The sequence below is a fragment of the Hemibagrus wyckioides genome, linkage group LG13 (assembly GCF_019097595.1).
Source record: "Hemibagrus wyckioides isolate EC202008001 linkage group LG13, SWU_Hwy_1.0, whole genome shotgun sequence".
NCBI classification, from domain to species: Eukaryota; Metazoa; Chordata; class Actinopteri; order Siluriformes; family Bagridae; genus Hemibagrus; species Hemibagrus wyckioides.
The window spans coordinates 18,361,820-18,389,103 of record NC_080722.1 but is presented as its reverse complement, the minus strand read 5'-3'; the positions used below and the strand labels follow the sequence as shown (position 1 = coordinate 18,389,103).

At 40.0% G+C, this 27,284-nt stretch overlaps 1 protein-coding gene across 1 annotated transcript; it reads left to right on the top strand.

Annotated features, from left to right (window-relative positions):
* Positions 1-174: 174 nt before the first annotated feature.
* Positions 175-24,140, top strand: radil2b (Ras association and DIL domains 2b). The gene is made up of 17 exons (XM_058406794.1): positions 175-333; positions 592-736; positions 2,425-2,742; positions 4,780-5,012; positions 5,812-6,131; positions 8,934-9,647; positions 9,740-9,777; positions 10,748-10,920; positions 11,014-11,126; positions 15,910-16,129; positions 16,372-16,544; positions 18,533-18,677; positions 18,901-19,073; positions 19,873-20,221; positions 20,359-20,456; positions 22,990-23,129; positions 23,284-24,140. Exons 2-17 carry the CDS (start codon positions 603-605, stop codon positions 23,375-23,377), a joined length of 3,435 nt encoding a protein of 1,144 aa, XP_058262777.1. The 5' UTR covers positions 175-333; positions 592-602; the 3' UTR covers positions 23,378-24,140.
* Positions 24,141-27,284: the final 3,144 nt, after the last annotated feature.

The window sequence follows — 27,284 nt, the reverse complement described above, 5'->3', positions numbered from 1 at the left end:
GTCAGATGAATTGACATTTATGTAGACCATAGACCCTCCCTTTAGAATCATCATCCCTTCCACTGGAAAGCGTTGCCAGATTGGTCTCTTTTCTCTCATGTGTAATACAGGCTCTGTAGAGCGCACTGGGATTTTTTTTGTCAGTACATAATGTCGGCTTGGAATAATGTTTCTCTGATTTGCAGTTGAAGCTGCTGGACTGTATAGCCTGGTGAATATTGGGGTCTTTGGCCAAGAGAGTTGGGAGTGAAACTGTCAGCACAATCTGGCAACCCTGCCTATAACTGCAACCAGTGAAGCGCTTTAAAAGTCGCGGGCAAGTCAGAGATAGAGGTAGAGTCAGACTCGCGTCTCCAAATTTGTTAGGGTTTATTTTCACTTTACGTTTTTATTCTTCTTTATTCTTTTATTTTTGCGCAATTTGCAAAGTGTTCACCTGGATAATTACTGTTAATATTGCATAAAATTGTTATTATTATTATATTTTTATATTGGCTTTTTCTCATCATGTTCATTGGAGTATCAGTGCTACAGAGTCGTTTCTCAGGTCTTTCTTTCTGAAGAATGATTTTGATGGGCCGCTGCTTTTAGACAGCTTTCCTATGACGATGACGTGGAGTGAGCGGACCTTAAGGAGAACAGGAACCGCACCTCCGTCACCTGCAGCCGCACCGATCAGCGCAGCCAAGAGGAGCCTGTCCAAGCTCAGCCGCAAGCACAGCAATGGCTCTGTCCAGTAAGTGTGTGAAGACTGAATGTGACCTCTGCTGCAATCTGAACTGACCAGTTCTCTCTGTCCATGGCTTTATTCCTTTTTTTCCAGCTCCAATACACCTGAGTCAGGTAACTGTGTTCTGTTATAGTCAGCCATGGCTGCATAAGTAAAGGTACCAGACTCGGGTTTTCCTTGTTGCTGAGGTTGTACCACCATGAGTACCATTTCTTCTGTACATTCAGTATTTTATATGTGAATATTAAAAACGTTACAAAGAATTGAAGGAAAAAAGAACCACTGATGTACTATAACAAGTAATTAAAGGGACATCATACACCTCCTTAGGTAAAAGCTTGTACCACCTCAGTGACCAGGAAAAGTCTGATTTGGTGCCTTTATTTCTGAGAGTGATCTCTTGAAGATCTACTGCCCCAGACACCTGATCTCTTTACTCGAAGCCTTTAGGAGGACCAAAGATATCAAAGACTTGTATATGGACAGAGCAGAGATCTGCAGATCTACACTACATATTTCGCTAATTCAGGTACTGGGATGGACTGGCCATCAGGAAGTTCAGGAAATTTCCCAGTGGGGTGTTTTTTCCCCATGTCTTTGACGGATGCTTGGAGACAGGTGTACCTCTCTCTTTCTCTCTCTATCTCTCTCATCATCACTGCCTTCCAAGCTTTCTGAAGCCAATGCTTTATCAAAGAAATGATTAAAATACAACAGTGAGCTGAAAAAAGGTGTTGATTGCTGTTGTTTATCAGATGATGAAGCTGATAAAGCATGAGGGAAGACCAGAAAAGTAGAAACCCGGCAGGATATTTTAATAGTAGATATACTTTCTTGGGATGATTTTTATTCAAAGTTTTCACTTGTTCGGGTGTGTGAATGAACTCAGACAGAATAACAAAATATAGACTGACTCTAGTATTTTATATATATATATATATATATATATATATATATATATATATATATATATATGTTCATATACTGTATGAATTACAGTTTTATTCAACTTTCATTTTGTTTTATCTCAGGAATACAGCTTGTATAATATAATCATATGGACTAAACAGCCATTAATCACTCAAACAAATCAGATATATTTAATAAAAAAAACATACATATGATTAATGTATAGTGGTACTAAAAGAATGCAGCTGATTTGTAATATAATTGTAAAGATTTTCCACACACCAATAACAGACATCTCTGACAACAGATTTGCTTTGACTGAGGGGTCAGTACTAAATAAAATGTATTAAAAGTTTAGGAACTAAATGAACCACTGAACCACACATTAATCAGACTGATGACTGAAAGGGCTCGTTATACCTGTGGCAGTTGCCTGGAATGGGTCTTGAACAGACTTTATTTTACACAGGAAGTATTATTTTATAATATATTTTCAAACATACGGCATGCAGTTCATATAAATTGGTAGTGCGGTGGTGGCTTAGTGCAGAAAGAGGACCCTTGTGCCTCTGAATGTGCAAGAAACAGGGTTTGTACATGTTTAAGTCTGAGTTCAAACCCTCATCAGACCCATCACAGGTTCCCTGTTCCTGTCTGTCTTAATAGGAGACCATACTGGAATGGTTCTTGGCCACAGGTTTGCTTGAGAAGGAGATTAATATGCTTCTAGTCATGTGGTTCTGATTTCTGGAGTTAATTCAACCCATTTTAACTCTTTTACCCAGATCCAGCTCGTCGACTGGCACTGCCAGATCTGTGGAGGGCGTGGGCTTCAGACAACCAGCCAAGAGTAGAATCCGCCGGCATCAGCACCGCCTTTCCTCTGTGTTCAGCCGTGGTGTGCTCTCAGCTCGAGGGGACATAACTACATCTGGAGAAGAGCTATCAGTAACAGACGATCCCTCGGAACTGTCCAGTCACATAACAGCACCAGGAATCCTGAAGATTTTTGGCACCGAGATCTGTGAAGGTGCCAACTATAAGAGTGTCCTGGCTACAACCCACTCCAGCGCCAAAGAGCTGGTAAAAGAAGCACTCGAGAGGTGAGGACACAAGAGCTTCCTGTGCTTATTTGGGTGGATTCAGCTGAAACATTGATATATTCATTACTCACTTATTACTCAGTGAAAATGCCCGGCACAAGCCCTCTTCCCTGACAAAGCATATTTACCATTAAAGGTATAAAATGGCAAAATAAATGGCCTGGTAATAACTCAAAAAAAAAATCACACAAATCCTAAATAAAATAGCTAATTTGCATGATCAGTCGGATCACATGCAGTTGCATAAGTGACATATCATGCAAACTAGATAGAAAATGTCATTTCTGCTAGAGATTTTTATATGTGCTTCACGGATCTCTTTTGACATCTGGAGGATTAAGATGTGTCCAAATTTGGTCTGAAATACAACAATAACCCAACTTCAAATAAATTCCACTAGTGTTATACCTGCCTTGTGGCCGTACTAATGTGCACAAGCAGATCCGCCGATCTCAAAATGCATCACTTTACATAGTTTGCACCCTGTTGTTTTGCTGCTTCAGATAGAAAGTGTATATTCTGTGACCCAAACCCACAGCTATAATGCTTAGGCACTCGTGTAAAAGAGCACTCATCTAAAGACCTAAATAATGGATAAATAAATGAAGTCAATTTAGTTTTTTATACACAGTAACCTTTAGTTAGCCAGGTCATAATGACATATTAATGCATCAGCAGGCGCAGCAGTAGTTTAGTGGTAAAACTTCTTTGATAGTGGCTTCAGGATCAAGTCCCAGTCCTGCCCTAAAGCTGCTGTTGGACCTTGAGAAAGACCAGGAGCTTTTAATGGCACATCCAAACTAGGACTGGATCCTGGTTTCCTTGTAAGTCACATCTGCCAGTTGAATAAATTTAGTTCTGTGTGCTGGAAAGTTTCCTCTGAACCTCTTTTCTGTCTTTTGTCTTGTTCCTTACCAGTGACATTAAACTGCAAGTGTGATATCATAACAGAATGATGGCTTTGAAGCCATTTTGTTCTTCCAAAGCATTCCTGAACCAATCTCTATGCTTTTCTTGTCAAAACCCTAGCTGATAGTAACTGATTTGGATGAAAAGCAGCAGACAAGTACCATGCAAGTACATGGTAAAAAAAGAAGAATGTACTAAATATAAGCCTGATGCTATAGGGATATGAAGTGTGAGCTGGCTTTAGGATGGGATTTACAACGATGACAAATTCGTAGCTGTTGAGCTGTGGGCTTATAGCTTAATACTGTTAAAGGAAGTGGGGGGAAAAAAGTAAGAAAATGAGCATGAAATAGCCATTGTGCACATGAGCAGATGTCTGTTGGAGTTTAGCTGAATGTTTGAATGCCAAATGTCCCATTTGTGTTAGAGATGGGGGAAATGAATGAGCAAAAATGAATTCCTTCAATGCAATGCAAGCCATGAATGCTAACCACGAGGATGCTGACTCGGGTTTTTAGAAAGTGGGTTTCTTTCACTTTTCTACCATTCCACAGTGTGTGTATTTGTGTGTGTGTGTGTGTGTGTGCACGCATCGGGACGCCCCAATGTTTTTATATCTTGATGGGGACCAAATGTCCACAAAACGACCAGAATATCCGACAGTTTTGATCTTGTGGACACAATAGGTTGGTTGTTTTATATAAAAACTGAAAAAAAAGTAAATGTTCCACCATATGTTTTGTTTTAGTTATTGAAGTTAGGGTTAATTAGCTGCATTAATAATCAAATCAGTAAAAAGTCCACACAAGTATGTGTATGTGTGTGTGTGTATCTGGTGTCTGTACTTCCCCTGTACATATAAAATCAGCAGTCAGGCAGAAGCATGAAAGCAATCTGTAAAAAGAGTTAAGGTTAATTTGTTTTGTGTGTGTTCCATTAAACCTGAGCTCAGCATCGACCCAGGAACCCTGCTGCTCTAAAGCAGCCCTGAACCCGCTGAACCATGGTGTGGCTCCTGTTATACGCAGACTTTTTATAATCTTATAAAACTCTCAATATCTCACACTCTTTCAATTCTTATACTTGAATGTCTTATACAACATGTTTGACTTTTGCTGTTGTTTGTAGATATTCTCTGAACAAGGCGGATGCTGATGCCTATGTCCTGTGCGACGTTATCGGCTGCCTCAGAGAACGAGAATGGAGGAGCGAGTGTGTGCGTGTGGTGGGAGACAACGAGCGACCGCTGCTCCTGCAGTCGCTCTGGAAGCCCAGAGAAGGCTACGCAAGGCGATTTGAAATCCAGAGCAGAGCCAGCGTGGAGGAGAAAATCTCTAGAGACAAGGACACGGTGACTGCAGGTACAGCATAGCCATGCCTCGAAATATGTCCTTGTTAACATGTAATCGATCTAACTAGAGCAGCTTTTATGATGGACACTCTTACGTAATGACAGACATGAGGTGCGACCCAACTCACACTCACAGTATGCACAATTCTGTCCTTTTTTTTAGTACAAATAATGTGAGTAGTGTACATTGCACTTGATAAGCCTGGATCATGCACTTATTCATTGTGAAATGTTCATGAACTTGCTTGTGTAGTGGAAAAGGGGCGGAGCTACCAGACGCTGATTCTTGATGAGAAAAAAATTGAAACTCTGGTGGACAAGACATCTTATAAATCTCTTTAAAATTAGCCTGTGTTGTGTGATTTATTTTTTAAAAACTTCACCGTATTCCAACAAAGCTAGCAGCGTCACATTATGTGCTTTTGGTGTCGACCAGGATACTTCCAGACAGTAAAAAAAAAAAGTTTTCCATTTGAGAGATACTACTCTTCTAAAATTCATACACTAGAAGCTAGAGTTCATAGTGTGTAGAGTAAGTGCATAGTGTGTAGAGTAAGTGCATAGTGTGTAGAGTAAGTGCATTGTGTGTAGAGTAAGTGCATTGTGTGTAGTCATTTGGGATGCAGTCGTGCGTGGAGTTGGTCGTGGATGGGGGCGGAGTCATTCTGGAAGAGGCCACTCCCCTCATGATAGAAATGTTACAAAATTAAGATTGTCTAATTCTAATCACTGTTAACTTTGTGTCACTTCTCACATAAATACATCAACACATTGTTGTCGTTTTGTCATGACATGAGTTTTTTTCCCAGGGATCAACGCTCAGGCTCGTAAACTGCAGAAGACACGCTCTCGGGGGAGGTCTGTGGTGCTCGGCGGGCGTGCCGCAGATCTCGGGCTGAGTCTGTGCAGGAGTCTCAGTGAAACAGATCTCAGACCCTCCCCTGAGCACCAGCAGAGCCTTAAGAGCCAATCGGGTGGGAAGGACTCGGAGGCCTACAAAGAGCTTCCCTGTGAGGCTGGCAGAAAAGAAGAGACGGAGAGCGGCGATGACAACTGGACACAGTATTCCATTCACCCGCCCGTGCACTTCCCTTACTTCCTGCTACTGCAGGGCTTCAGTTACAGACAGGTAGTACAAACCTGCCCCACCTCTACTACACCTCCTCCACCTCACTTGCTTCTCCCCCTCTGCCTTATCCAACATAAGTTCTACTGTTTTTTTTTCTTGGTGGAATTCCTGGTTTGGAGATTATTTAGATTTGCAAGCAGTGCATACATTTTCCCCAGACATCCAACACTGTATCAGTGTAATGCCTATTCCTGTTTCAGCAGGTTTCCAACATGTAGCTGTTCTCCTCTGCTATTTATTAATCAGAATTGTGTATCGGCTCACTGGTGATTTACCGTAACACTGTCTTTGGGTCAGTATGGGCAGTGTGACGTCAGTGTGCCATGGAACAATGTTTTATTCCATAACCCCCATCGATCCCAGTGGAAAAAGTACACAAAGAGATCCTGAGTATCAGGCAGAAGGGGAAAATCTTCTGGAAAAAACAGCTGTGTGTGCAGAAATCTGCTGTATATAAACACCAGGCAGGAAGCAGAGTGCCAAATGTTGGGTGTCCACAGGGTGGACACATTTCCTGACAGATTAGCTTTGTGTGTTGAGTGATTAGGACAGCACAACATTTACTACAGATGATGTATAGTAAGGGAAGTGAGGCATCCATTTCTAAGTCCAGCGTTAAAATCTGTGTGTCTATGTAACATAGGAATAAGGAAGGACTTAGTAAGACTAAGTGCGTACATAAAGTAGGACATATGAAGTGTAGTAACATGATACAGGACTTATTATTTTACCTACTCATTAGTCATTATAGTTTAACTACTATAAGACAAGCCTTTTTCCTCTTTTACTGAAAGTAGGACTCTTTGGTGGTCTGCTTATTCATTCATTTACATTAGATAGGTCAGAAAGTTTTGATTTATTTTCTTTAACAGCACAACTTTGGACTGCAAGAATTAAAATAAATGCACTCTTTCTAATAAGTTATCACTTCTATAGTAAAAAACTGTGTTCCACAAACTTTATTTTGAATTGTTTGGAAGGATTCTCCAGTGTCAGTGCTTTGTGACACTCAGATATAAAGCTTTCACTTTCAATTTTTGTTAACACAGGGAAGTCCACTTTGTGTCAGGAAGCATCGTACAACCGTGTTACTGATTATTTCTTTATGTTCAGTTCTGCTGATGGAATTGAAATTGACTTATGGGACATTTTCAATCCGTATAAACAAAAACATTATTTTATTGCCACAAGTCTGGTATAAAATTAGTCAGGACACTGTTGGCTTTCAGTGTGAGACCTTTGTTTGCCCCTCTGTATTTTTACACAGAATTTAGTGGTTGAAGATAACACCTTCACAATGTAGATGCTTATGAACAAACACTTGGGGCATCTCAGAGAGCAGAAATCGGTTTAATATCGCCATTTATTTTTGAAGACAGAAAAACATTTCTGTTTAGCAAATTTTTTAAACCCCATGTGCAATCAGGATGGTATCTTTTTCCATAAAATCTGAATACTTAAACACTCTAGAGGATGAAGAGGGAAACCTCAGCGTAAGTAAATCCATCGATGTCTGGTTACTAAGGTACCCATTTTTGCTATTTTTGTTTTTTGGGACTTTTGAGGCTAGGCTAGTATTTCATAAAAACAAATACTTATGAAAAATACAAATTCTTAAAGTCCTGAGTGTCTATTTTCATGTTTCATTTTCAACCACCACTGAGGTGTGTGACATGACAAAGACATTCAATGCTTAAAAGGTTAAATGGATGGAATTTGGCAGATGCTTTATCCAGAGCAGCTTACATTTGTTTCACTCATACAACTGAGCAGTCGAACGGTTAAAGGCCTCAGCAATGGTATCTTCCATCATCTTAACCAGTGAGCTACCAGTCCCCATAACTCTTACCCCATTCTAGTTAATACAGAGAGAAAAGTGTTGCTTTTATTCCAGGCAGGATTCATAATTCTATCCAGGGCTCTGCTTTTAGTCATGGATTTGTCTGATTATTTTTTACTGCTGTCTGCAATAGTAGTTGTCCTGATTTTCATCTGTGAACAGGAGAGAAAGAGAGAGAGAGAGAAAGAGAGAGAGAGTGTGCTGTTATCACTTTTCATGTTTTAAAGAACTGCATATGTGAAATATGCAAATTAACACATCTGTGAGACACATAGAGGTTGTGTAAATAATAAAAAGCCTTCTTTGCTTATAAAGAAGAAAAATTCTGAAATTATTGTGGTCAGGATATTCTTCTGATTTATTTGCGTGTATGATTTATTCGTGTGTGCGACTATGAGAGGAAGATGAGTAACAGATGGACATGATGTTTCATGCTCGGCTCGATTTCTCTACTGACCAATAAAAAAGACATTTATGTCAATTTTACAGTTATGAAAAACATGATTTTTGTTGCAGTCACGCTTTCTCTGTTTCTTAGATACAACACCATGTGTACACATCTGCAATCAGGATGGAGTCTTTTTACATAAATTCGGGAATACTAATATGCTTAAGAGAATAAATAAATCAGCGTAAATAAATCCATCGATGTCTGGTTACTATGGTACCCAGCATGCATTGCACAAACATGTCGGGAAATATTTGAGGAGTCCACAAAGATTTTTAATGATCGTTGACTGAAATTAGTCCGAGATGAGAAAGTTCATATCCAGGTTTAAACCAAGAAAAGAAATTCAGTTGCATTGCACTTTTCACTTCTTTTTTTTTTTTTTACAGACGTATTGCTATAAATGCAAAAGAAAAATTTAGAAATGTTTTGAATATGTAATTTATATCAAGTAATATATAACTCTGATTTGACTGTTGTCCAGAACTAACATTCCATCTGGTCTTATTCTCAGGACTTCCTCATCTATTCTCTAAAAAGCAGATGTACAATTTTTGGCCGTAATTCTGAGCAATCTGACGGCGTGAAAGAGCATCCAGCTGTAGATGTGACTCTTTGGGCTCCTGACATCCAACCACAGCACTGCAGTTTTCAGAGACTCCAGGTCACAACTTCTGACCTTCAGCAAAATGACAGGAAAAGATCAGGAGTCACAGTTCTCAAGCCATTCCATGCAGCTCTGGTCAAGAGGAACGGAATTGTTATCAGCCAAGAGGTGGAGCTTCATTCAGGAGATGTCATAGGTTTGGGCAAGAACTACCTCTTCATGTTTAAGGATCCCAGCTCTGAAATTTTGGTCTCTCACAGTGTAGGTCTTTCATGCCAAGGTGACTCACCACAACCTCCTCCTGCTCCTCCTACATCATTTCCTCTCTACCAGACATGTATGTTGTCGACGTCAGAGGGCTCAGGAACTCTTTGTGAAAGCACCTTGCCCTGCCTGAGGGACACAAACGGACAAGAGCTTGTCCTCTTCTATGACGTAGAACATGAAACACAGGTCCTAGAGGAGATCTTTAAAAAGCTAAACCATTATGAAAACCTGCACAAGCTCACCCCATCATTCCTGATGTGTTTATGCCTCCAGCAATCTGCTACACATTTCCCCATGACCGACCTGCGACGACTTCTCCTACATATCGCCAATGAGGTTCAAGTAGCTGTACTGGTAAGGTTCTGTATTGATTTGAATAGAAAATTAAATATATTTGATTCATTTGAGGTCCTGAGAGGTTTTTTTTTTTGTTGTTGTTCATACAGGAAAGAGCGAAAGAGGTTGCAGCTATTCAGTCTGACATGTAGGTCTCTTCTTCACAATTTCATTCATAATGATTCATTTCAAACTTCTAAGTACACGTTCGATAAATTCAGAAAGACCCCATGGCTTCTTAGAACTGATTTGATACTGAAAGTTGAAATATTTCCATCTGAAACGGGAAGTCAGGTTGGTGGCATGTTGAATTGATTCACTGACTTACACAATAGCTAATCGTGTTTCAGATACATATACGACACCTCTGCTGATGATCTGAACAATCATGACAGTAGATTATTTATTTTATTTTATTTTATTTTATTTTATTTTATTTTATTTTATTTTATTTTATTTTATTTTATTTTATTTTATTATCCAAGCAAGGGCTGGAAAAGGAGCTGAAAACACACTGAGAAACCATGTTAACTGTTAAAAAGCTACTACTATAGAGCAAGACCCATCTCTGAGAGTAGGACCTTCTAGAGTACATTTAACGCATTCAATTGGATCATCATGAAGTTTTAAGTAGCAAAAAAAATTACAGTCATTTTCCCGGTAGTGACGGACTGTAAAATAATATGAGAATATCTCTAAAGATATTTTCTTCAGATATAGTATCGACCTTAACATTACTGGACCAGTTGAAAAAGCTCTAAAACACTGATTTAGATTTATGTTTTTCACCTTAAGGGATTAAATTTGCCACCTGTTGTGTCATTTGTAATAATTTATTGAGATTTTTAAAGTTTAAAAGTATTATGCTTAATCCAAAAACTACAACGAACAACAAAAAACTAATTAAATTAAGTAATTAAAGCAAAGATGTAGTTTTTTAGATGTAGTATTAGATGTTCCTGTCTTGCTTTTTTAAACGCTTTAACAATCCAGTAATGGAAAAGTCTAGGATAACATTTTGCTCTAAAATGTCTTGTACATTATCATTTTTGGTGGCTCAAGTTTCTGTTCGTTGCTGATTTCATACCTGGATATAAAACTGTATATTCACTTGACAGGGAAGGCACTGAGCCGGTGGGTCTGCAGACGGAGAACCTCCTCAGAAGCCTGCAGCCGCTTGTTCTGTGGATGGCCAACTCCATCGAGCTCCTCCATTTCATCCATCAAGAAGTGCCTTTCCTGTTGCATGGGATTTCACGAATGGAGGAGGAAGAGGATGAAGATTGTATGGGTAATTATTTTACAGAAGAGTACAATCATTCAAAACAGCGGTGATATTCTTCATTATCGAGTGATAATCTGTCTCTCCACATGATCCTGAAAGCTGTGCTGGAGTTGCGCTTGTCTACTGTGCGGCCTGCCAGCGAGGAGGCCATGACAGTCCTGGAGGAGGTCATTATGTTTACCTTCCAGCAGTGTGTCTATTACCTCACCAAGGTCAGTGTGTTTCTGCTTGGGCGTGAAGTGCCTGTTGAATAACTCCAGCCACTTAGCTTTCTGTGCATAATAGCTGCCTGTTTTATTACACAGGGCCTGCTGTTTTTTTGTAGGCACCGAGATTGAGTAAGAAAAATATTCCCGGGCTAATTTTAGCACAACATGCCATGTGAGTTTGTTTTGTATCTCCACAGCTGGAATGAATAAGACATTATCAGGAAGGTGAGAATCAATTTGGAGTGTAGCAGTGTTATAGCAGTAGCTTTGTGTGTCAGATAAATGCGGGGCATTCATATAGAACTTCATCATTTAGAGAAATTGACTGCTTCCAGGTGGATAATTTATGTTGTTTATGTCGACGTGTTGTTGACAAACCCACTGAGGACAAACCCCAGTTTTTGAATGTTCAAACATGTCAAAAGAAAGTGAAAAGAAACGCTATCTTTTCTGCTTTAGAACTATGAGGTATAATATTAAAATATGAATAATTTAAAGGCAATTCCTGTCAAATGATGGGAAAGGTATGGATAATCGATTACCATACTACTCTCTTAAATGGAATGGTTCTGTATAGAACCTAAAATGGTTCCATGACTTGCTTCATATGTGGAACCCCATAATGAGCCTTTTTTATAGAAACATTATGAAGAGTCCATTGAAAAGAACCCAGCTGAATCAATACATTTTTTACCCATCCATCCTTTCTTTCATCCTTTCATCTCACGGCGTTACACAGAGACCAGCTTCCAAAAAATAATGGCACTGATTACACCTTACGCATTCTTTAAATTATAGAGCCATTTTAATATAAAAGCTTCATTGCTCTCTTCTACATAGAAGCTTCTACATAGAGCAATTTTTGTGGGGTAAAGGTTCTATTGGTCAAATACAAAAAACCTAGGTAGAACTTTTTTAAGAGTGTAACATAAACCCAAGACTCTATGGATCTAAATTCCTTGTCTTTAGACATTCCTTTATGGTACAGCTGTTTTACATTTGCAGGACAAACCAAACCCAGGTCTTCAAAAGGTCTTTTTTAACTCACAAGGAAAGACAAGAACCTTGTAAAGGTCAACGTCAGTGTCGTATCGCTGTAATAATGTACTTGAGAAATGCTCCATAAAATGAAGGAAGACACTGCACATCTATTTCCTGAAAAGGTCACACGTACACTCATGCCCCAAAACACAAGGCACTGATGAAGTCTCTGTTTAAACTGAACAGGATCAGTTAGAGATAGAGATAGAAAACCTGACTGTATTAAAGTTTGTCCTTATCAAATGGTTGGTTTGCTTTTTCCAGAGCTGAAGTGAGATTTGTAATCATTTGTTCTCTCTGCTGAACTATTTGCATTACTAGGACTGGCTGTAGGCATACTGATTAAATTAACCAAGTATGTGTCTCATGCAAGTCAAAAAGCTTCCTTTTTAATTACTTCAGGATTTTCCAGAAGTTCCTTGTGGCTAGGGGCAGGTGGGCAGTCCTCCAGCTTCCCTTCAGCCTTGAAGCATTAGAAAACCATTTCCTAATGTTCATTCCGTCTCCTGTTTATATTAAATACTGTTAGTGAAACCTCCACTATCAACTGTGTCGCAGAAAACAAGGAAGAAATCTGGTTTAACAGAATAACAGGCCAGTGTCTTAAACCTCACCGTCAAAACAAAAGGCCTGGTGCTGTTATGTTTTAAAAAAAAAGCAATAAAGGTGAGCTTCAGACCGAAAGAATATGTATCACATGCAGTGGGGTTTGAGTTAAGAGTCTGGGGGATAAATAGAGATGCCCTGCATCTTAACATAAGGTGCCTGTCCATGTGTTCCTTGCAAAAGGAACTGTTGAATTGAATTTTTCATCCTTCCTTGTCTAGAGATCATTCAGTTTAAATTTGGCATAGCCTGTATTTGGGAACTGCTCCATGTTCCAATGTTCCAGTTTGGAAAATTCTTTGAGGCATCCTGTCTCTGGGAAAAGTTGAATTTGGTTTCTGGGACATTTCAGTTGATCATTGCTCTGGAAGATGTTTTGCCATGGGAAAATTTCCATAGGCGTCGGCCGATTTGAGGGATTTTAGAGTCCGGAGTGTGGGATTGTCTTGGAAGTGTACTGCATGGTGGATTTGTGATTCTAATCAGAGAATTCCTTCTACTAAATCATGAAGTTGGCAGAGAGTTATACAATAAATGTGGTGTGTAATCAATATCAGTTGATCATTGTGGCTGCCCAGTTAACCCGGTAGGGTTGAGTTTATTCTTAGCTTGTTGCAGAAACGTTGTAGCATCCTTATATCAGGACTCATGAGTGCTACTGAAGATGACCTTTAGGTGTGTTCTTTATAAATATCAAGTGTCTGCTGCTTTGTTCGTTTTTTTTTTTTTTTTTTATACAAAAATAGCACATTCTATCTAGTATCTATTATGCCACAGATAGAGTCAATATTTTTAAAAGGAAATTTTGAGCCATGTGAAAGACAACAGGCGGTTTATAGCTTGAATAACATTCACAGCTCTCGGTCTAATCTGTACAGTAATTTTCAACAGTATCTAGCAGGAAAGGAAGCAGCTGCTGGTTGGCTTAGGAAAATAAAAGCGTGGTGTGTTTGTGGGTTTGCGATTCCCAGAGGCATGGACACACTCATAATAAATTGAAAAAATATAATAAAAAAGTTCAGTGTATTTCATGTAGAGAAATATTAAATATTCTGTAAATACGTCTGATGCAGTAGATGCCGAACAGCTACAAATCATTTTCAGTTTTAATCACACATCTGGAAATAAGGAGCCATTGTACGGTTTTTTTTTTTCTTTTCCTTTTTTTCATTTCTGTACTTTTGAGATGAATGATCTTCAGATTATATGCAACAGGGTTGCCAAAGCAACCAGCGATTGCCAAGAGTGTGTCCATGCACGAGCAATGCAGCAATTTAAGAGTGTATACTGCATATATGATGGCCTGGGTTAAAACCACTGCCAAGTACGGACTGGATCCAACTGTCCACGGTCTGAACAAAGGGAGCGTTGTCATGTCTGGGCATGCAGAGAATAAAGAAGTGTTGAGTTGGACATAGTGGGAGCAGCACACAAGCCTAAGTGGAAATCTTTCTTCTTCTTTTTTTCCTCTGAATTTTTTCTGCAATAAATCTTAATATTCCTCCAAAAAATGAGTTTCCCCTTCAGCAGGCTAGTAGTAGACGTGTTATAATAAACAAATATGTGACATGTAAGACATTTACCTCAATGCATTTCAATTCTCATATTTGTTTTTATTAATAATCTAAAAATTCTTCTAATGTTATTGGCTGATGCTCCAAGTAATCGGATTGTTGAGCTGGCGACATGTTTTTAGGGGGGGTTTATTTTCTGTGAGGAGACATTTAGCATTATGCAAAGGAGAATCCTCCAGTGACAGCTTTTTTAAAAGTCTTCAGGATAAAAGACGTTATGGTTTCTCAGTAGATTCACATTTATTCCTTTAGCAGACACTTTTATTAACTTACAAATGAGGACAATGCAAGCACAGTGATATATTAAGGAAAGGATGATACAAGTAGTGCTGTAATATACAAGCTTTTCAGTTGAGTGCTAGACTAGCAAAGTACATAGAGTAGAGCTTTAAAATGCTGAAGAGCAAATGATACACAGTTAGCTAGAAAGTAGGACTTAGGCTGAGACTAAAGAATGTTCATATCCTGTGTTGCATCCTGTGATTAGTCAAAATCTCCCAAGAGAAGAGTTTCAGGTCAAGACAGTTATTGTAATGTGATTAAATAAAAACATGATATGAACATTTCTACTGGTACATGATGAATATGAAGTACCTGTGAAGTACCTGCACACCATGACAACTACATGCCCACTTACCTCCTGTGTTAAGATGAAGGGATGAACAGAACAGAGGAGAGGAAGGATGTTAGATGAAACAGAAGACTAAGCGTTGTTTTGTAGTGTGTGTAAGGCTCACTAACCAGCTTATCACACGTTCTTTAAAGTTATGGCCCGTGTGCGGAACCCTTCTTATCGTCTTGGAGCAAAGAGGAAGCCCTCATGTTCTGCAGATCTTCTCCTTCAGCTCATTGATAACGATTAGTCTCGGTGCACTTTTCTTCTAGCAATGGCATTTCCTTTGTTCAGTTCTGTTGGGTTCTGATAGAGCTCTCGCCATGTGATTCCTGTTAATGTAATAATTCAGATTAAAACATTTTCTGCTTCAATTATTAGTAATACAAACAACATAGTCTGGAACAGGTATTTAGTTTTCTACATGTTGTAAAACTTTACTACTAGATTCTTACCATGTATTTATTTTTACTGTCACATAAAGCTTATGTAAATGAAAAAAAAAAGCAGAAATCTGTTGGTTGCAAAAGTATTCAGCCCCCCTGGTTCAATACCACATTTTGCTACAATTACAGCTCGATCTTCCAGTCTTCTGGATATGTCTCTATCACATCCTTCCCACTTCCTAAAACATGTATATATGAGGGTGGGCTTTGCTAAATTGTGACTGCAAATGTGGGTAGGGGAATGTGTGTATAAATGCCATCCAGGGTGTATTCCTGCTTCTTGCCCAGAGTTTCTTGGATAAGCTTTGGATCCTGTTTATGATAAAGTGGTTACTGGAGGTGAATAGAGCGAAGTTTCATTGAAAAAATATTTCTTTGTGTTTTAATGTAAGATGGATTAAGTTTTAGAATCATTATATGTGATTGTTCTTTCACTAAAATCTTTATTTTGTTCACATAATCATCTCATTTGTTAGTCATGTATATTTGTTACCCCCCTCACACAGCTCCTGTACCCGGTCCTCCCAGGCCTGTTAGACAGCAATCCTTTCTCAGAGAAAGGGCAGGTGCAGATCCCTAATGAAGTTGCCAGTGTGTTGGACATCTTTACAAAGACACTGAATCTCATTAAAGACTTCCGCATACATCCTGAAATTTCCATCCAGCTCTTCACTTACCTCTTCTTCTTTGTCAATGCCTTCCTCTTCAACCTGCTCATGGAGAGAGGTAAAAGTCTCTTATTGATGTTTCTCCTTCTGAAATAAAATCATGCACCTCTTTGTTTCTAAGGATATATAGGCAAAGAGGACACACCTTCTTTACTGTGACAGAAGAATTCCCTTCTTTACATTTAAGAGAGACTTCTTTATTTATTAAGTCTTAAGTATTAAGACCAGTGTTTTAATCTTTTTGGTATGCCTTTATAACAAATGTCCTGTTTATACTGAGAGTATGTTGTTTGTTTGAAGGATCAGGGGGAACTTTTTACCACTGGACCTGTGGTGTTCAGATCCGGGCAAATTTGGATGCGCTCATAGACTGGGCTTATACAGCAGGGCTCGGAGAACTGGCACAGAGCCATCTCTTCAAACTCTCTTCTGCTGTCAATCTGCTCGCCACCACTCGAGAACATCTGCTGCAGGTCAGAGACACTTTCTTTCTCCTTGCAGTGTGTGAATATAACTAGAAAAATGTAATTTGCCAGTCATGTGATACTATAAAGTAGTGTCTGAAAATCATATGAACAATTTTTCACTTGAATGAATAAACACCTAGCGGTTTTGGGGGGAAAATAATAATGTGCATTAATACAAAATGTATTAATTGTTATGCATATACAGAAGATAATTGAAGGTAATTAGGCTATCAAAACATGTTTTAATATATCATGTAAGGGTATGGTGGCTTAGTGGTAAGTCGTAACTCACATCTCTGGGTTTTTTACTTGTTTGACCTGTTCATAAGAGGTTTCCTCTGGGTACACGAGTTTCCTCCCCAGTACAAAGACATGCGTAGGCTGATTGGCATTTCAAATTGTCCATAGTGTGTGTGATTATACCCTGTTTTATATCATCTAGGGTGACTGTCACCTTGTGCCATTAGACCCCCGGAATAGACTCTAGGTTCCCTGTGACCCTGTGTAGGATAAATGGTACAGAAAATAGATTGAAGTAAGGATGGATGAATGAATATATCATGTAAGGATTGTCACTTGCATGTCTAGGCCTTTGCAGCAGTTTTGCACATATGTAGGAATATGGCCTACATGTAATTGGACCTGAAATCTGGATAAAACAAATTATTATAAAGAACTACTGCAAATTTTCAATAAAATTTTTAGCTTCTTAATATTTGCATAAATAAGGAAATAAATTCAAAGTAATTATACACTGTTCCTGGAAACATCAGTTCTTTTAGACCCTCCTGTACATGCTGACAGTCATAAATGTAAACCGAAGCACTTTCCAATCCTCGAAACACTTCACACTCACTCTGACTGCGGTCTTGTGCAGAAAATAACAAATACAAGGACGACTGTTGGAGTGACTAGAACCGCCGTGTAGTGTCGTCATCCGATTACACGTTTCTATTGACCATCTTTCAACATTATCCATATAGACACCAGGAATTAGTGTAGTCTTCAGAAATAATTAACAGGGGAGTATTAACCATTAAAGGATTAAGACTGGCGAATACAAAGGGTCATTCAGTCTGGCAGATAAAGATGACATGGCGGATAAGCCTCCCAACATGTATCGAGTGCTGGGATTCTGTCCTATGGTTCATTGTCTGTGTGTGAATGTCACCATTCATGCTACACAGTGCTACATTCTACATGCTCTAAACTGGACGAGAAAAATGGCAATCAGCTGAAAGTGATCTGAGACATTTACTTATATTGAATGATTCAGTAGCAGCAGCAAATTACAGTCAGCCTTTAGGTCTAACTCCTAAAGCAAATGTTATGTGCAGCTCAATCATTTGGACATGTTTCTTACTTCAGGTACATGTTCAGATTAATTGTGTAGTTTACGATGATTTTATGGTAATCTTCTCTGTTAATGACCAATGAAGTCTGAATTAAAATCCAAGGACCTCAAGAGAGATTTCAGGCTCTTGAGCAGAAAACTTAACCCTCAACTGATCATGTATGTGCCAGGACTGAATTCTGACTCATATGGGAATTTGTTTTGCCTATCAGTGAATAAATGAAGCAAACTTTAAGCTAAACTTTCATACTCATCTTATATATTCTGCACATCCCTCTGAGAATCACAGGATTATGATTTCTTGTCTTGACCAATAACTTCACAATTTGAGCCAGACGTTTTGGGTCATATGGTGCAAAGAGAGCTGTAGCTGTGTGTGATGTATTTCTACTAGAAAACAATTCTTAGAAAATTGCAATCTTGCCATCCAGTGGAACTGGTTAGTTCCTTCTTTTCAGATTTTTTTTTGACCCAGAAATGAAGAAATCTGCTCCATCCCTTTACTTTGAAAATCAAATCATGAGGCAGATGTAATTTCAACAGAGAGGGTGGATCAGTTTGCCTTACAGGCAGCAGAGAGTTTCAAAATTACAAACTGTTCCTAACTTGTCTAAGTAAATCCATATGTTCCTTTGTACAGGCATCATGGGGTTCTTTGAGGACAGAGTTTTCCTCACTTAGCCCTGCTCAGCTTCACCACATGCTGACAGAGTACAACCCACGTCGGCCTTGCCCCTCTGCATGGACGCCCTGCGGCACCGACGCTGACGCAGCATGCCAAACTGGTGAGAAATCTACACAATGACATTGATATATGATTGAGATATTGCATTGCAGTAGCAGATCTTAGATCTCTTATCAGACTGACACGGGGAAGATCAAGGCTTTTTCCGCTTGGTGTCATGCTTTCACTGACATTTAAAACTGCAGCAGTGAAAGTCTAATTTGAGACTGCACTGTTTCTATGCCTATTGTGAATACACAATTCCCTGTTTCCTGTTCCTCCAGCTGACATTCTGGAGAACTTTGACGATCACCCACCTCTTGTCCTGCCCATCGATGGCTTTCAGCTGAACTTAAAAAAGCCTATTGGAGATACAGGCCTCATTAAGGAGCTCGTGCAGCTTCAGGCAATCATCAAGACACTTAATGTTAGAGCATCAACTACACAGTGTGCTCAGGTATGCAGTAATATTTGAGAATAATTACAGTCCACTCCAGAATTATTGTTACCAGTTATGAAAATAAGTCATTATCATGGTACAGTATCGTTTTAAGCAACCAGCAGAGGAAACCAGGTATTGAACTAAAAAAATCCTAATACTAGCTGGGTTTTGCTTTTTTAAGAAAGTTATACTGTTAGTATTTCATCTAAATATTCCATCGAGTGTCAATATTTTTTACAGGTTGGTAGGTAGGTAGGTAGGTAGGTAGGTAGATTGATACATAATGATTTAACACTCGTACCAGGTGACATAAATCTTGTGCTTTTCCTTGGCCGAGGATGTATTTTACTTAACTGGATTAAGGATAAGCCTCCATCAATTCGCTTGTGCTATCAGATTTTCAGAATGCTTTTGTTTGAACAAAGTGCTTGACTCAAAGGGGAATGTGGATACGTATTTGGTTTCTATTTTTGTTACCTTAGATTCGATTAAAGAAATTTTAGAGTTTGGTCAGACTGGACAATGTAGCAATACCGTCTATACAAATGCTGCTATTGTGTATGTGCACTACCCTGGGGGGTATCTAAATATCAAACTATTATTCGAACTATTTAGGCAGTCGCCTAAAGTTATGCTACAATCTGAATATAAAATGAAATGAATTAGAAATCTGCTCCTGACTCTCACACAGCTTTAGGATTAATGTCTAACTCCACCCTTAACTTCTAACTCATAGTATTTTGACTTATTTATATTATGATTATTCTTTTTTTTTTTTAATGAAACCATCCACTTCTTATTATCTGATATGTAGCATGAATCTGCCATACCCCTGGAAGCCAAACGCACCAGAATGGAGGTTCTTCCAAAAGCCCATCTGGAACAAGGACACACCCCGTTGATGCTGCCTAAGAACTGTGATTCTTCCACTTGTTCTTCAGTATCAGGTGACGAGGGCACATATGAAGGTCTGCTCACACAAAAGATAAAGGCTCTAGATCTACAAGACGAAGAGGCGAACCACAACAGCAGAGCTCTGGAAACCTCGTGCTTGCTCACTCCGCCTAACACACCGCTGAGCTCAGAGCGGATGGTGTCCAAGAACGAAGGCCGAGATACAGAGCCTCATCCTCGGTGCTGTGATACGACCAAGCACACATGTGGTAAAGTTCTGGAAGTATTAGAGAACACAAGTCGATGAACTGCAGATTAAATAGAATCCATTAATATAACAGATCTAATAATTCTAAGTAACATCAAATACAATGTCATATACTGATTGAATTGGTTGAATCTGTAGGAGAATGTGGAAGTCATGAAGTCGGTGATGATGAAGTGTTTGTGGTGGAGCTGCTGAAAGGCCCTGGAGGACTAGGACTGTCTCTAGTGGATGGAGTGGTAAGAACTGGAGTAGATCTTTCTGATAGGAACATCTTCACCTTGGTTGGTTTGAAATGAAATTTACACAGATTACACAGATTTCCCTCGTTCATTAACCCTTTTTACTAACACATTGGTGTTCCATTCTGCTAGCAATGGACATTTGGACATTTTCAGTCAGTACAAACAAATGAATTATTTTACCGCCGCAAGTCTGATGTAAAAAGAGTCAGGACATTGCTGGCTTTCAGTGTGAGATGTTTTGTACCCCTTACACTGAATGTTAGTGGTTGAAGATAACACCTTCACATTTTTAGATGCTTATGAACAAGGACTTAGGGTATCTTTGACAGCAGAAATGGGTTCACTTTTCTCTGAAAGTATTGCCCCTAGTAGGTTGGATAAAAACAGAAATACTTATGAAAAACTAGAAATTCTTTACCTCTAAACAGCTGCAAATTCCATTCTCTTGGCCTCTGGGAAAAATGTTAAATGTTGTCCAGTATAAGCTGTTTTTTTTGTTATTTGTAATTTCCTTATTTAGGTAGGATTGAAGCTACTAGTGCTACTCACACAATTTCCCCAATTTCCTTTATAAATAATGTCATATAGTCTTGCTTAAGTGGTTTTGACTGTGTGTATTCCCATGTGCCAGTCCACTGCAGTGCACCAGGCCCACACACATACTCAATCATTCACTCCTTCACAACTAGTGTCAGTTTAGCGTAGCCAATCCACCCATTGGCGTGTTTTTGGAAGTGTAAGGAAACCAGAGATATTTGGAAGGAAATGTACAAGTACACATGGAAAACCTACTAAACTCTGCACTGAGAGTAACTCGAGCTCCAGATTGAAACAGAGACTCTGGAGCTGTGAGGCAGCAATGCTACATGCTACATTATTATGCAGATTTTGCAACATTTGATTATTATACAAATGTATTCTGCTATTAATTCTTATTCTGGTAGCTTTCCAAATGTCAGCCTTTTTTTCTTTTACAATTGTCTGAGTAGTCAAGGATTTTATTGGATTCTGGAGCTACTTGAGAAAATAAAAACATTCTGGTGAGACGTTTAGAATATCAGTCTGTTTATGATATTAATACAGGCACATTTGACCGGTTTATTTTAGAGCACTTTTGGTAAGGAGCTCTCTCTCTCTCACACACACACACACACACACACACACACACACACGCACAAAAAGTCAACTTCCAGTCATTTGTTATGTATTTGCGCCCCCATGTGGTGGAATACAGATACTTATTTCTTCTCTCTCTCTCTCTCTCTCTCTCTCTCATGGTGCCTGTATAAATATCTGAATATAAGGTGTATAAGGTATAACCGTGAACATGACTTAGAATCACAAGAAAAGATAATACTAAATGATAGAGTTAAACAAAATAATATTTAATAAATATAAATAATATTTAAGGTTGACTGTAATATGAAAATGAGCCAAAATTTTAACGGGTGCTGTGAACATCTTGAACAGAGGGCTCAGATGCTCTACATAAGAGTTTTGCTGAACATAATAACAATCAAAATAGTGTAGAATGTTTAACCGCATCACATCGCATCAGTGCTGAGAAATGGAAAGCATATTCCAGTCACTTTCAGTAGCAGTATAGTTACTGTATAGTAGGGATGCCACAGTACTCAATATAATATTGAACCGTTCGGTACGACCTCCACGGTTCAGTACGCGTATGTACAATTAAAACAATAATAACCATGTGTTTTATTACTCTCTGTCTGTGTTTGCCTGTACTGTATGTCTACGCGCTGAGACAGACACGCCTCCCCGCGAGTAAATATCCAATCCGTGAGCGCTAAAGTTAGGGGCGGTAACCATGCTTGCTATGCTGGTGTCAGATTTCACTCTAACCCTGGAGAGCGGTGACAAATATGAGGAAGCAGTGCTGTCTTTCAGGTCTGTGGTGTGGGGACATTTTGGATTTGTTGTGGACTATGATGGCGATGAAACAAAAATGCTAAACAAAAAAATGACTGTGTTTAAGCAGTGTTCCACACGAGTTACATACTGACATGGAAATACTTCCAACATGACCACACATCTGCAGCTCCATCACCCAGAGATATCACTGTGTGGAAGCGGGATGGCAGAGCAGGTAACACAGGAACCCAAAAAACAACAGTCCCTTATCTGATTCCTTCCAGCATTCAGACACAACTGGTTCCGAGAGACACAAAAAATAATTATAACATCATAATTGCTAAAGAGTCCGTCTATGTGTGGCCCTGCGATGGACTGGCGACCTGTCCAGGGTGTACCCCTGCCTTTCGCCCTATGTGTGCTGGGATAGGCTCCAGCAGATCCCCGTGACCCTAGGAATCCTAGGAATAAACTTTAATTTGCCAAGCCATCCGAACCGAACCGAACCAAAAACCGTGGTTAAAAACCGCGGTACGTATTGAACCGTGGGTTAACTGTATTGTTGCATCCCTACTATATAGAGTATTTTTGTTCATATTGTGCAGAAACTCAGGCTTAAGTCTGTGAAATAACATCCCATTTGTTCTGTTACCAGGAAACGCCAGTGAAGATGAATGGGATTTATATTAAATCTGTGATCCCAGGGTCACCTGCAGCTCTGAGTCAGAGATTGAGGCCAGGCGATCGGCTTCTGGCTGTCAACGGCCACGGGTTAGTCGGCTTGGACTACCACACGTGAGTCGACTTGTACAAAGACACTCGAGGCACTATTTTAAATGCAATATGAATAATAAAATCCATTTCTGCAAGACTGTGAATAATAAAAGCCATTTCTGCAATGATTTATCACTATAAAGCCTAACACGGTGGTTCTTTTTTGCTCATTTAGAGGCAGAGAGCTCATTCAGAAGGCTGGAGAACAAGCCCAGTTGCTAGTTGCCCGGACGGAAAGAACTCACGAGGACACGGTGCCGAAACGCTGACCGTGTCAATCACTTCCTGACACACAAGTGCACTTTGAAGCTGTTGTGGGAAACTGTTCTGGGACGATTTTAATCTCCTGAGTTTTAACACCCACTTTGAACATGTCTTATAACACTATAGTGGTGTTTTATTTAACTGATGCCTATTTCATGATTTTCCTTTTATATCATTTTTACAGCATTTTGTAATCTGTTTAACAAAAATGATTATTAATCAAACATTGTGCCTAAATAATCATAATTTTAAAAGTACACGACGTTGCATTTGCATTTATTCTGAAACAGTAAACTGGGATGGAACAATTTTAACATTTTGCTCCTTCTTTTAAGGTTGCAGAGATCTGTTTGGATCTGTGTTCCACTTTCTTTTTCCTATTCTGACCCGGGATGGGATGGGAGATGGGGGAGAGAGGACAGAGTGGCACAGCAGGCTGGGAAAAAAGAAATGAAAGAGACATTATGTCAGAGAATGACAGTGTCAGAAAGTGTCCTTGCTTGTTATTCACTTATATCTTAAGGCACAAGAAAACTATTATGAACTATACAGTGACTCTAACATGAAATGGATTAGATTAAGTGTTACTCGAATTAAGACTGTTTGCCTGGTCTCTGAGGGGTTCTGGGTGTTGAAGGTTTACCTACAAATGCTTCAAGGCTAGAACTGCTGTCCCCTAATGAGTACTGTGCTTTTCATAGTACCATCATTATGAATATATAGTATCATGATGGGATTGTAAAATAGGCTTTGGATAATATTAAAAAAAGCCAATCTATGGCCAAAATGGCTGATTTGCATGTTGAGTAGGATGGTGTGTTTTTCTAGCACATTTTTACAACGCAAATTGTCTCTTCACATTTCTCATTTTCATCAGCATACATCACTGCTGTAGCAGTTTATTCACACACTGTGAATATGTTTACAATATATACCTATATGGGTGGTGGTAGCTCAAGTGGTTAAGACTCTGGGTCGCTGCCCAGAAAATCGGGGTTCGAGCCCAAGCACCACCAAGCTGCTGCCGTTGGGCACTTGAGCAAGGCCCCCAGGCCACCCTTCTCCAGGGGTGCTGCATCATGGCTGAACCTGTGCTCTCACCCCAACCCTCCAAGAATAGGATATGTGAAGAAAGAATTTCACTGTGCATTAATGTATATGTGACAAATACAGATAAGTTACTTAATATATATATATATATATATATATATATATACACTATATTGCCAAAAGTATTCGCTCACCCATCCAAATAATCAGAATCAGGTGTTCCAATCACTTCCATGGCCACAGGTGTATAAAATCAAGCACCTAGGCATGCAGAGTGTTTTTACAAACATTTGTGAAAGAATGGGTCGCTCTCAGGAGCTCAGTGAATTCCAGCGTGGAACTGTGATAGGATGCCACCTGTGCAACAAATCCAGTCGTGAAATTTCCTCGCTCCTAAATATTCCACAGTCAACTGTCAGCTGTATTATAAGAACGTGGAAGTGTTTGGGAACGACAGCAACTCAGCCACGAAGTGGTAGGCCACATAAACTGACGGAGCGGGGTCAGCGGATGCTGAGGCGCATAGTGCGAAGAGGTCGCCAACTTTCTGCAGAGTCAATCGCTACAGACCTCCAAACTTCATGTGGCCTTCAGATTAGCTCAAGAACAGTGCGCAGAGAGCTTCATGGAATGGGTTTCCATGGCCGAGCAGCTGCATCCAAGCCATACATCACCAAGTGCAATGCAAAGCGTCGGATGCAGTGGTGTAAAGCACGCCGCCACTGGACTCTAGAGCAGTGGAGACGCGTTCTCTGGAGTGACGAATCGCGCTTCTCCATCTGGCAATCTGATGGATGAGTCTGGGTTTGGTGGTTGCCAGGAGAACGGTACTTGTCTGACTGCATTGTGCCAAGTGTAAAGTTTGGTGGAGGGGGATTATGGTGTGGGGTTGTTTTTCAGGAGCTGGGCTTGGCCCCTTAGTTCCAGTGAAAGGAACTCTGAATGCTTCAGCATACCAAGACATTTTGGACAATTCCATGCTCCCAACTTTGTGGGAACAGTTTGGAGCTGGCCCCTTCCTCTTCCAACATGACTGTGCACAAAGCAAGGTCCATAAAGACATGGATGACAGAGTCTGGTGTGGATGAACTTGACTGGCCTGCACAGAGTCCTGACCTCAACCCGATAGAACACCTTTGGGATGAATTAGAGCGGAGACTGAGAGCCAGGTCTTCTCGTCCAACATCAGTGTGTGACCTCACAAATGCGCTTCTGGAAGAATGGTCAAAAATTCCCATAAACACACTCCTAAACCTTGTGGACAGCCTTCCCAGAAGAGTTGAAGCTGTTATAGCTGCAAAGGGTGGACTGACATCATATTGAACCCTATGGATTAGGAATGGGATGTCACTTAAGTTCATATGCGAGTCAAGGCAGGTGAGCGAATACTTTTGGCAATATAGTGTATATATATGTGTGTGTGTTTATACACTATGTGTATGTGTGTGTATACACACTACTCACAAAAAGTTAAGGATATTTGGCTTTTGGGTGAAATTTATGGAAAATGTAAAAAGTTCACGCTACAGTGACATTATATCATTTAAAGTAGGGCATTTAAGTAGAAGCATGCAATGGTGATTTCCTCATCTCCAACAATTTATTGAAACAAAAGCCAACAACAGTGGTGGGTATACCACAACAAAAAATGTCAATGTCTCAATAATTTGTCATGTGCCCTTGACCATCAATTACAGCTTGACAACGACGTCTCATGCTGTTCACGAGTCGACTTATTGTCTGCTGAGGCATGGCATTCCACTCTTCTTGAAGGGTGGCCCTCAGATCACTGAGGTTCTGGGGTGCAGGGTTACGAGCCTCTACACGGCGACTCAGCTGATCCCATAGCTTTTCTATGGGATTCAGGTCTGGAGAAAGTGCAGGCCACTCCATTTGAGGTACCCCAGCCTCCAGCAGCCGTTCACTAATGATGTGACCTCGATGAGCTGGAGCATTGTTGTCTGTGAAGATGAAATTAGGCCTGTGTTGTTCATGCAGGGGCACATTGACTGGATTAATGATGTTATTCAGGTAGTATTGGCTTGTCACTGTACCATTCACAAGCTGTAGGGCAGTTCTGTATTGAGTAGACACACCTGCCCAGACTATAACACCACCACAATAGTGGCTGATGCATAGCGCTCTCCTTGACGTCTCCAACATCGTTGGCGGCCATCATTTCTGCTCCACGTGAATCGACTTTCATCAGAGAACAGCACTGAGGCCCACTGGTCCCTCGTCCAGCGTAAATGCTCCCTGGCCCATGCAAGACGATGACGACCTGGGTGCTTAGTGGTGTGCTCAGGTACCCTTGCAGGTCGTCTAGCACGCAGACCACGCTGATGTAAACGGTTTCGAATGGTCTGATGTGACACTTGGGTGCCTCTCTTAAATGTGCCTGGAGTTGAGTGGCATTCATCATCCGGTTCCACAGGGCACTGTTCACAATGAAGCGGTCATCAACGGATGTTGCCAAAAGACGTCCACTTCTATGCCTTTCTGTGACTCTTCCAGTCTCTCTGTATCTCTGTCGCAACCTGCTGATGACACTCTGTGACACTCTAAGCTCAGTGGCCACTTCCCTCTGAGAACATCCTGTTTGAAGCCTCGCAATGGTGAGGTACTGTTGATCAATTGTTAGGTGTGGTCTTGGTCTCATGATGTCAAAATGTGAACAGCGTGATGAAGAGGACTGTTTAAATACCAATTCTAATTGAACCAGAAAATTTATTGGTCGATTCATGGATCAAACACCAGTTGTGAATTTTGCCGTTAAGCACCTTGTTAGAGAACAGCAAGTTCTGAAAAGTACTGCAAAAGCAAAAAGTACTGAAACACTGAACAGTTGGACATGTGCATTCA

Excerpts from the sequence above, each read along its gene's own strand:
- radil2b (XM_058406794.1), top strand. The coding sequence starts at position 603 with ATGACGATGACGTGGAGTGAGCGGACCTTAAGGAGAACAGGAACCGCA. Across the intron at positions 10,921-11,013 it reads AGAGGATGAAGATTGTATGG|CTGTGCTGGAGTTGCGCTTG; the intron begins GTAATTATTTTA and ends TGATCCTGAAAG. Across the intron at positions 20,457-22,989 it reads TGTCTCTAGTGGATGGAGTG|GAAACGCCAGTGAAGATGAA; the intron begins GTAAGAACTGGA and ends TTCTGTTACCAG.